The 11,606-nt window shown below is 35.5% G+C and overlaps 1 protein-coding gene across 6 annotated transcripts in view; it reads left to right on the forward strand.

The window, feature by feature from the left end:
- The window catches only part of DMXL1 (Dmx like 1), a 146,459-nt gene that overhangs the window by 73,246 nt on the left and 61,607 nt on the right, over positions 1–11,606 (forward strand). For 3 of the 6 annotated variants that reach the window (XM_040444292.1, XM_040444294.1, XM_040444293.1), the window contains exons 25-29: positions 415–606; positions 3,659–3,735; positions 7,932–8,059; positions 8,578–8,826; positions 9,177–9,290. In XM_040444292.1, coding sequence (XP_040300226.1) covers positions 415–606; positions 3,659–3,735; positions 7,932–8,059; positions 8,578–8,826; positions 9,177–9,290 — 760 coding nt within the window. The remainder of the gene's footprint in view (positions 1–414; positions 607–3,658; positions 3,736–7,931; positions 8,060–8,577; positions 8,827–9,176; positions 9,291–11,606) is intronic. The other 3 variants (XM_040444295.1, XM_040444296.1, XM_040444297.1) reach the window with 1 other exon arrangement.

Here is an 11,606-nt window from a genome sequence, read left to right on the forward strand (position 1 = left end):
AGAAATGGTTTTTGATACTGCTCTTTTGGTTTTTGATTTTAAAGTTGTTGATTTTCTTCATTATGGTTGCTTTAAGGAATACCGTTTTGTGTTAGGAGTTTGTAGCGTAGTGTGTGTATAAAGGTTTCAGGATCATTCTCCGTCAAGCCCTGTGATCTGCTGCATTCATACTCTGCATTCTTACGTGAGTGCCTTGTGAGGTGATGAACTTCTCCTTAGGATAAAAGGGTATTGTCCCCTCATTTTCCTCTATAATTGGTGGAATGTTGACCTCCTCAGGTCCTAATTCTGTAATCTGTTATGCTTTTAATTTTGAATTATTTTGAAGTTTTTCCAAGAGACTTCTGAAATAGTAAAGTAGTGAATTACCACTTTAAATAGTTGATTAACCTTTTTTTTCCCATTGTTTTTAAGGAAACATCAGAACCCATATTTCCTAGCCCTCTGTCAGAGCAAACCTCGGTACCCCTCCTCTTTGCTTGTACTGCCAGTGCCAAAACAGTAGTTGCCAATCCATTACTGCACCTTAGTAACCTTACACATGATATTCTGCATGCCATAATAAACTTTGATTCGCCACCCCATCCTGACATCCAGAGCAATAAGGTAAGTATGCTTGGTTCATTCTTTTAACTTACCTGTATATTATGATAAAACCGAAAGCTAAGTGTTAAGAAACACTTATTAGAAGCAATTTTAAACATCAGACTATACATAGGGATTGTCACATTACTAAGTTTATATTTTTTGACCAAAGAGAACTTAGGGTTGTAGGCCAGGCTGACCTCACTTGTATTCTCATACCCAATAGGGTACTTCAATTTTAAATTTAGTTATTTAGTGTTAATTTAGCCACTTTATTAAGATAAGAGTAATAGGTGTGTATGCAGATACATGAGTAATTGTTTTAGCATTACAATTAGGGGAGAAGCTGATTGATTTTTAGAAATAGGAACTAAGTATTATGGTATAAAATTAAAGTTTTCCTTTATTAATATTAAAACATGTATTTTAAGGATATGTGATTCTTAAATTGACTCCAAACTTACTGAATCAGTACACATGGTTATCTAGTCAAGCACATCATCTTTTCATCATCACCACTGTACTTTATGTACAGTTAATATCACATTCCATGTTTCATCTTTACTCTACAAGCATACTGAAATCCTTTAAAGTATGACCAAGTTTGGACTCCTTTTCTCTTTTTCTCTTAATAGTCTGTCGTCTGGTTCTCGCCCACCTCTCAGCCTGCGATATCATACCAGTTCAATATTCTGCTTGCCTGAATATTGCCTACAGCCTTACCCTCTTTGATAACCTTAACCCTTGTAATTTAATTTTGCCGCTTTTCCTGTCCTCTTCTAGTATAAATGCCCACATGGTATATGATACAGTAAGGAATTTAATTTTGTTGAGATTTTGCTCATTTTAGCTAAACTGTATCACATACTTAATTTTAATAATGAGCCTACACTTGGTATATCAGTTAGCTTTTGCTGTTAAGAGCCACCCTGAAACATTAGTAACTTCAAATGGCCATCATTTATTTTGCTCATGATTCATTGGGTTGGCTCCTCAGTTCTAATTTGGGCCAGCTGGACTGACTGATGTCTGGATATTTTCATTTGTCTTCCATCAGCTGGTACGTTGGCTGGATTCTGGATTAGGATGGCCTTATTTGCATTTTGGGTGGTTGGCACACTATTTCCAGGGATGACAGGAGAATCTGGATCATATGGGTCTCATCCACTATGAACCAAGCCTAATGTATTGGTCTAGGTTCTCTAGAAAAACAGAACAAATAGGACTTGTGTATGTATATGTACAGAGCAGTTGCCTTACATAACTATGGGAGCTGAGAGGTCCTAAGATTGGCTGTCATCAAGGTGGAGGAGACCCAGGACCTATTGTGTAGTTCAAGTCTGGGTCCAGAGACCTGACAACCAGAAAAGCCAGTAGTAGTATAAGGTACAGTGTGAGAGCCAGTAGGCGTGAGACCCAAGAGGAGCAAGTGTTTAAAGGCAGGACAACACCAGTGTTCCAGCTCAGTACAGCCAGGCAGAAGTTCCCTTATATTCAGCTTTATTCTGTTTAGGTCTTCACCTGATTGGGTGAGGCCCGCCCACATTAGGGAGGGCAGTCTGCTTTACTGAGTCTGCCACTTCTACCTGTGTTAATTTCATCCCACATCACGCTTACAGACATAACCCAGAATGTCTCCCCAAATGTCTGGGCACCCCATGGTCCAGTTAAGTTAATGCATAAAATTAACCATCCCACCTAGATTATTTTACATAGTGGTTGCAGGGTTTAAAGAGCAACAATAGGAGAATTTGCAAGGCCTTTTGAGGACTAGGTTCAGAACTCATATAATGCTTTGCCTTCTTGGTCAAAGCAAGTCACAAGGCCAGCCCAGGTTCAGTAAGTAGAGAAATAGACTCCACTTTTTGATTGGAGAAACTTAAAAATATTTTGATCATTTTTGCAATTTCCCATATGTGGGTTTTGTTGTCTTCTTTTAATATGATGATATCCTTGATTTTTGGTTTTAATCTGTGACTCTCCCATTTTTGTCTGCATCCAAGACTGTCCTACTTCATAATTAGATCAGGAACCTGGTCTCTATTTTTAAATTTAAATCCAAGTTAGTTGATGTATAGTGTAATAATGGTTTCATGAGTCGAATTTAGTGACTGATCACTTACATACAATACCCACTGCTCATCACAAATGCCCTCCTTAATGTCCATCACGCATCTAGTGCATCCCCACTCTCCTCCATTCCAGCAACCCTCCATTTGAAGAACTTAGTCTTGTAATAGTCTAATCTAGTTTGCTTTCTGACCTGGATTATGCTTGTCAGATCTACTTCTTTTACTGCTTGTCATGCCATGTTTAGAGCCTTCTCTTCTTCAGTACAAATGTTTGCCCTTCAGTTGCTGTCTTTCATACCTTCTTCTTTCCCTAAATAATTTCCCTCTCTTTAGGTTCCTTGCTTTCTCTAGTAGCTAGAATATGTGGTAGCATATTCTTCAGTGACCTATCCATAGGTAAACTGTTATTTACCTGACTGAGCTTCTACATATTTTGTTTGAAGAAGGTTGAGTCTTGAAGGGCTTTCTTTTTCTTTTTTTATTATTATTTTTTTTTATGTTTGTTTATTTTTCAGAGAGAGAGAGCATGAGTAGGGCAGGGGCAGAGAGAGAGGGAGACACAGAATCTGAAGCAGGCTCCAGGCTCTGAGCTGCCAGCACACAGCACGACATGGGGCTTTGAACTCTTGAACTGAGAGATCATGACCTGAGCCAAAGTTGGATTCTTAACCAACTGAGCCACCCTGGTGCCCCAAAGGGTTTTCTTTTAACACATGGCTGATGCACTACTGAATAGCTAATGTCTTTTCCCATTTGCTCTTAAAATAGAAATTAGGTAGCCTGTGTGTGTTTTATGTTATCTGCCCACAGCCTTAGTGTTTTTAATTTGTCTGTAGTGAGACCTGTATAGGCATAAATGAATGTTAAGGAAAAAAAGGAAGTAGTTCATAAGGACAGAATAGTTTTTTCCACTTTTTTATAATGCTTATTATAGTTGGTCTTGAAACAAGTTTGATTTTTTAAAAGTTATACTTAAAGTAATTTTGTGGTTTTTTTTCCAGGTATATGTAATGCATACTTTAGCAGCCTCACTTTCTGCTTGTATTTATCAGTGCCTTTGTGGTAGTCATAACTACAGGTAAATATCTTTGTGAAATTGAGGAATGCTTCTAGTAACTGATGACATTTCAGAATTTATATGCTCTAGATTTAGAAAAACTGTTTATGACAGTGTTTTAAATAGCACAGAAAGCATTTGAACTGAAGAGTACTTTTTTCCCCAGCTTTGAAATTTTGGTGTATGCCTTTCTGGTAAATGAATGCCAAGTAGACCCTTGTCAGTATAACTCATTTAACTAACTTAGGAGTCATAGTATGCACTGAGATAAGTTCTCCTTTCTTAAGATCATTCTAGTTAAAGACATACATGTGAGCTGATAAGTGATATATATAGCATGACATTGTACTTGAGGCATGTGTATAATGGTATAGTTACATTGTCATTATATGCAATTATATATAACTACATACTGTTACGTGTAATGTATGATATCATACAATTATAGTATATATGATGTAAGATAGTAAAAGGCTCAGGGAGCCCAAAGGAGGGAGTAAGTGACTTGGAATTGAGAAAAATTTCACAGAAGAAGGATGTTGGGGCACCTGGGTGGCTTAGTTGGTTAAGCAACCAACTCTTGATTTCGGCTCAGGTCTCATGATTCATGGGATCGAGCCCCGTGTCAGGCTCTGTGCTGACACCATGGAACCTGCTTGGGATTCTCTGTCTCTGTCTCTCTGCCCCTCCCCCACTCACACACTCTCTCTCAAATAAACTTCAAAAAAGAGTGATGTTGGCACAAAAACAGACACTGAGATCAATGGAACACAATAGAGAACCCAGAAGTGGACCCACAAATGTATGGCCAACTAATCTTTGACAAAGGAGGAAAGAATATCCAATGGAATAAAGACAGTCTCTTTAGCAAGCGGTGCTGGGAAAACTGGACAACGACATGCAGAAGAATGAACTTGGACCACTGTCTTACACCATACACAAAAACAAAGTCAAGATGGGTGAAAGACCTAAATGTTAGACAGGAAGCCATCAAAATCCTCGAGGAGAAAGCAGGCAAAAACCTCTTTGACCTTGGCCGCAGCAACTTCTTACTCAACACGTCTCCGGTGGCAAGGGAAACAAAAGCAAACATGAACTCTTGGGACCTCATCCAAATAAAAAACTTCTGTACAGTGAAGGCAACAATCAGAAAAACTAAAAGGCAATGATGGAATAGGAGAGGATATTTGCAAACAACATATCAGATAAAGGATTAGTATCCAAAATCTGTAAAGAACTTGTCAAACTCAAAACCCAAAAAACAAATAACCCAGTGAAGAAATGGGCAAAAGACATGAATAGACACTTGTACAAAGAAGACTTCCAGGTGGCCAACTGACACATGAAAAAATGCTCCACATCACTCATCATCAGGGAAATACAGATCAAAACCACAATGAGATACCACCTGACACCTGTCAGGATGGCGAACATTAACAACTCAGGCAACAACAGATGTTGACAAGGATGCCAAGAGAGAGAATCTCTTCTGCACTGCTGGTGGGAATTTAAACTGGTGCAGCCAGTCTGGAAAACAATATGGAAGTTTCTCAGAAAATTAAAACTAGAACTACCCTACGACCCAGCAATTGCACTACTAGGTATTTATCCAAGGCAACAGGTATGCTGTTTCGAAGGGACACATGCACCGCAATGGTTATAGCAGCACTATCCACAATAGCCAAAGTAGGGAAAGAGCCCACATATCCATCGATGGATGAATGGATAAAGGAGATGTGGTATATATATATATACAATAGAGTATTAGTGATCAAAAAGAATGAAATCTTGCCATTTGCAACTATGTGAATGGCACTAGAGGGTATTATGTCAAACGATATTAGAGAAAGACAAATAAGACTTCACTCATATGAGGACTTTAAGATACAAAACACATGAGGGGTGCCTGTGTGGCGCAGTCGGTTAAGCGTCCGACTTCAGTCACGTCACGATCTCGCTGTCCGTGAGTTCGAGCCCCGCGTCGGGCTCTGGGCTGATGGCTCAGAGCCTGGAGCCTGTTTCCGATTCTGTGTCTCCCTCTCTCTCTGCCCCTCCCCTGTTCATGCTCTGTCTCTCTCTGTCCCAAAAATAAATAAAACGTTGAAAAAAAAAAAAAAGATACAAAACACATGAACATAAGGGAAAGGAAGCAAAAATAATATAAAAACAGGGAGGGGACAAAACATAAGATGCTTAAATATGGAGAACAAACAGAGGGTTATTGGAGGGGTTGTGGAAGGGGAGATGGGCTAAGTGGGTAAGGGGCATTAAGGAATCTACTCCTGAAATCATTGTTGCACCATATGCTAACTAACTTGGATGTAAATTTAAAAAGAAATTAAATAAAAATGAAAAATAAAAATAAAATGAAAAAAATGTGTTTATGATTTTTCTCTTTATAGCCTAAGTTTCACTCTAATTTAGCTAGACTTTTAAAACATACTGTTTGACACTTAGGTATCTTTCCTTAGTGCTTTGAAATTCTTTCTTTTTTTTTTTTTTTTTTTTTTTGATTTTTATTTAAATTCCAGTTAGTTAACAAACAGTGTAATATTAGTTTCAGGTGTACAATATAGTGATTCAGCACTTCTGTACATCATCTGGTGTTCATCCTGCCAAGTGCACTCCTTAATCCCCATTACCTATTACCTATTACCATCCCCTCCCCCACTCTAGTAAGCATCACTTCCTTCCCTGTGGTTACGAGTTTGTTTCTTGGTTTGCATCTTCTTTTTCTCCTATGATCCTTTGTTTTGTTTCATTTCTTTAAATATTTTGTCTTTTCTTTGTTCCTTATTAGACAGGTATTGGAACATAGAGGTTTCTTTTATTTTTGTTTTCGCTTTCATTTTATTCATTTTTCCTTCATTTCAGGAGAAATCCTAGCTTCGTTTTCCAGACACTAACTCATTCTTCAGCAATGTCCTTTTATTTAGCCTGAGTTTGTGTTTTAGAAATTCTGTTTTTCATTTTTAAGATCTCCTTGTTGATTTTAATAGCCACTTGTATTTTTATAACTTACAGTCTTTATTTCTTAATTGTTTTAACCTCTCTGAGTATAAAGCACATTCTGTAATGTTCTGGTATATCTGCTTCCTTAGGTGCAGGTCATTCACAGAGTTTGTTGTTTCTTACATGATGTTACTCTTCCTTTGTGTTGATTTTTGATTGTTTTATGTGCTTGAATTCTCTCATGAAAGTCTAAACTTACTGCTCTGCTTATGTATTCTCAAGATAGCTTCAACTTGATATCTTTGGCCTTCGTCCTCCAAGAGTTCATTTTCTTGTCATTGAGTGTGGTTTTATTTTCATCAGTATATGTTTAATTTTTTTTTTAATGTTGATTTTTGAGAGAGGGAGAGACAGAGCATGAGTGGGGGAGGGGCAGAGAGAGAGGGAGACAGAATCTGAAGCAGGCTCCAGGCTCTGAGCTGTCAGCACAGAGCCCAATGTGGGGCTCAAACTCAAAAACCTTGAGATTATGACCTGAGCCAAAGTCGGATGCTTAACCAACTGAGCCACCCAGGCGCCCCTCTGTTTACTTAGTTTTAAGCTTAAAGTGCCATTTACTTGGAGAAACTTATCCTGACTTCCCAAATTGTGTGCCATGTTACTCTGTTTTGCTTTTATAGCCCTGTGTGCGTAGATTTTGTCTTTAAAAGCAATATAATAAAATGATTTGTGTCTGATACCTCCACCAGACTGTAAATTTCATGGAGACAGAAACCACATTTTTAATTATATCCCTGGTACCTGGTGCATATACCTGATGTAACCTATCCTGATGTAGGGCTGACTAGCCATTAAATATCACACTGAACCTACAATGACTTTCTTTTCAACTAGATAATCTTGTTTTGAAATTTGATTGAATAGTTGGTAGTTTGTGGTCAATAGGAATTTAGTTTTCTCATTTGTATGTATTCTGTGTCTTTCACTAAATACTTAAAACATCACATGTGTCTTAATTTAGAAAATTTGCACGTTTACACTCAAAGGATACTTGGTTTTAACATAACACTAGACTATAGATAACAGTACTTAGATCAGTAATAACAGTATAACTAATAAATTTATATTTAAGATACCCTAGAAGTTAGATCTAAAATATGGAAATAATACATATGAAATTCATTTTAGATGATTGTATGTTATGTTTACTGTTTTATTATATTGTTATTGTAAATTATTCTTATTTAAATGTTTTCTTCCCGTAGTTCATTTCAAACAAATCAGTTTACTGGAATGATGTATCAGACAGTATTGCTTCCCCATCGACATTCTTTGAAAACAGGAAGCTTAGATGAAGCAGTAACTCCTAATACAGCACCAGCACAATGGCCAGGTACAAATAATTTGTATATATATGTTTTTATATGTAAATAAAATATATATGTAAATATACATATGAGTTTTTTCTCAGCCTTACTGAATTAGATGAGGAAAAAGTACATTTGGCATAGTTTTGCTGTATGTTAATAACTGTTAACATAACAGTTAACATTGTTAGAATTGATACCACTTGAGTATTTCCCATTCGTTATATGTAGTTACTTAACATTGGTATTTCCTTAGCCATTTTACTAAGATAACTCAAATGTTTTGTTATCACTTTTTATACTTTTGTTACAATAGGAGATCATTTGTAATGGCAATTAAATTTTGTCTTTCAGATTTATAGATCTTCATCATTTCTCTAAGTTGAACAGATATCTCAGTGTTTGTGCATTAACTGTAATAACCTCTACTAGTCTGTGAATCTACAGAAGAAAAACTTTTAATTCTGATGTAATAAAGTTTTTTTATAGTTGATTTTTATTTTAATTTATTGTCATTAGTAGCTATGTTTGTTGTTTGTCCTAGGCATAACTTCCCTAATTCGACTTTTGAATTCTTCTGGAGAGGAAGCCCAGTCAGGGCTTACAGTTTTACTCTGTGAGATTCTCACAGCAGTGTATCTTAGTCTCTTCATCCATGGCCTGGCGACACATTCTAGTAATGAACTATTTCGGATTGTGGCCCATCCTCTAAATGAAAAAATGTGGTCTGCTGTGTTTGGTGGAGGTGCGCATGTTCCCAGCAAAGAACAGACACACTCAAAACCTTTACCTGGTTAGTTTTTCATCAGTTTCATTTATTTATTTATTTTTAAGACTGGAACTTTATTTATTCATCTGAATGATAACTTTGTCAAGCGTAATGACGTTTTAACTTATTCACACAAAATTCTTATTACAGACCATTTTCTTAAAGCATGAATAAATAGTTTTATGGTGAAAACGCAGTATGAAGTTTCTGGTGCAGTTTCCAAACTTTACGATACTCATGCACCAGTGATTAGAACTGTCTAATGTAATTTTCTTAAATCTTTTACTATTGAAATTATCATTTGTTTTGAAATATACTGTAACTGTGGTCTTTGTTCTATCCCAAATACAGATTCTCTCTTCTTTCTTTGGCAGGAAGGCACTTTGCTATGCCTAGCCCCCACCAGGTAGTGGTATTCTCCATGGAATGTGTGGGCTTTACCAAAGCTCTTTCAGCCATCAGTTCTCATAGCCCTCCCAGTCTTGCAGGCAAGATACTAGCTTTAGAAATAGGCTTTTACAGTTCAGCTTGCTTTGTGTTTTTTTGAAGGGGTTGGGGTACCTTGGGCCCATTTTATTTTGTTTTGCACTTAACAGTAGAAAATTAAGAAATTTCCTTTATTTAATCAAGCCATATTTTTGATTTAAAACGATGATTAGCCTTTTAGAAACCACAATCTGCTCTTAAATTGTTTTGATGTTATCTTTTCCTTACACTCTTAACATAATTTTAAATGTGTAGAAATAAACGTCAGTGCTAATCATGGTAAATCAGACTATGGCTTGAAATGACTGGAAAACATTTCAAATTGGCTGCTTTATGTTTTGCATACTATGATTCTGGCCATTAGGGGATTTGGATTTCTAAGTGTTCATAATACCAGGAAGAGTAAATATTTTAAACAACTGTATTCCTGTTTCTAAACTTTCTAATAGTAAAACTCTATATATTGCATCTTGACCTGAAAAGAATCTTCATAATGCTTTCTACCTTTCTGTTAAGTTTTCTTTTTGTAATTTATTAGCCTGTGTGTGTTAATCTTAGTTTTCAAATTTTAACAAATATTTTAATTTTTATAACCTGTTTTCTAATTTTTAAAGAGTAATTTCTCATGCTTTATTTTTTATATGGACAAAAAAAAAAGACTTCTCATGAAACTTGCCTGGGAATGTATATACTTCAGATATCTGAATTCAGTTAAAGAAAAACCTTCAAAGTCTAAGAGGGGGGTATAAGATAGAGCTCTACTGAGATAAGCATTAAGCACAAATGGTTCACTAATTCAGAACTAATTTAATGTGTTCTAAGAGAAAATTACTTAAAACTTTGATCTTATTAATGTGAAATGTTAAAAAGGAATAAATTCTAGCTATGGAATGTCCAAATACCTGTAAAAAATTAAAAATATTCTTACCAGTCACTATGTCTCAATTCCAACCAGTTCTTCTGAGCACAGATGTGTAAAGAACCTTACTCAAAGTCTAATAAGTTCATTGTTTAACGAGGTTTAGTTTTTCGTGTATACAAATACCATTACTTAAATTATCTTAGAGGTACCATCATAAACTGTATTTCACCAGTCACTGAAGTAAGTAAGTAAGTAAGTAAATAAGTAAGGTGACCAAAAATTATCTGCATCTGTATATTTAATCCCTTGGATTAGGACTTGGTAGCCAAATAACACAAAATACTTAAAATATGTAGTTCACTTAGTAGTAGGGCTGGATATAGCCTTATCCAGATTATGTGATGCTCATCTGTCTTTGAGAACCTAGAAACTCTTCTAAACCAATCATTGATGTAGCTTAGTACTAGAAGAGGTATTTAAAAGTCACCATTTGTTTTCCTTCTTCTGGTCTAAATTCTAACTTTAATTTTCTTTGCACTAATGGTGTCATGAACTAAATTCTGTTTCTCTGTACAAGTCTTTTATATACTTAATGTACTAATTCTTTTAGTGACAAAGTTTAAAACTATGACTAAGTTTTGTAATGTGAGAACATGGTAGATGATTTCTATTAGAGTTTAGCTTGGCAGGTCAGAATTCTTAACAAAAATGTTATGTAATAAATCAGTAATTTATTTTTTAATCAAATTTAATTTTGCAAATTCCACATCATATGTTAAAGATTCATTTTTTTGTAATTAAAACTAGTGTAGATGTATGTTCATGGAGTTTGGAATTTTTTTGTTATGGTTAATTTTTAAAGTAGACAATCAGGTAAGCAATAGCAAATTTCAAAAAATGATTTTTTTATGCTAACAGTTAGAAATCCATACTTTTGCTTTTTATTGCATATTATAAAGCAAAACTATTTTATTTGAAGAATTTTTATTGTATTTTGTAGTAATATTTGCAGTTGTGAGAACTGTGAATTTTTACCTTGATAAAATTTTAGTAATGATTTTTTATGTCTCCAAATTGAGGCATGAAATAAAAAATGAGTATTTTATTTGTAAGCCAGTTTTTTTTTTTAACTATGAGACTGCTAATGATGTTTTAGACATTTTAAAGTGTGTTTTTGCCTTTTGATTTTTATGTTAAATACAGATCAGAAAATCCAGATGTTTTACTTTTTCCCCCTCCAACTTTTTTTTTTTTTTATATATGAAATTTATTGTTAAATTGGTTTCCATACAGCACCCAGTGCTCATCCCAAAAGGTGCCCTCCTCAATACCCATCACCCACCCTCTCCTCCCTCCCACCCCCCATCAACCCTCAGTTTGCTCTCAGTTCTCAACAGTCTCTTATGCTTTGGCTCTCTCCCACTCTAACCTCTTTTTTTTTTTTTTCCTTCCCCTC

The sequence above is a fragment of the Herpailurus yagouaroundi genome, unplaced genomic scaffold (genome assembly GCF_014898765.1).
Source record: "Herpailurus yagouaroundi ecotype Mexico unplaced genomic scaffold, PumYag 192, whole genome shotgun sequence".
Classification (NCBI taxonomy): domain Eukaryota; kingdom Metazoa; phylum Chordata; class Mammalia; order Carnivora; family Felidae; genus Herpailurus; species Herpailurus yagouaroundi.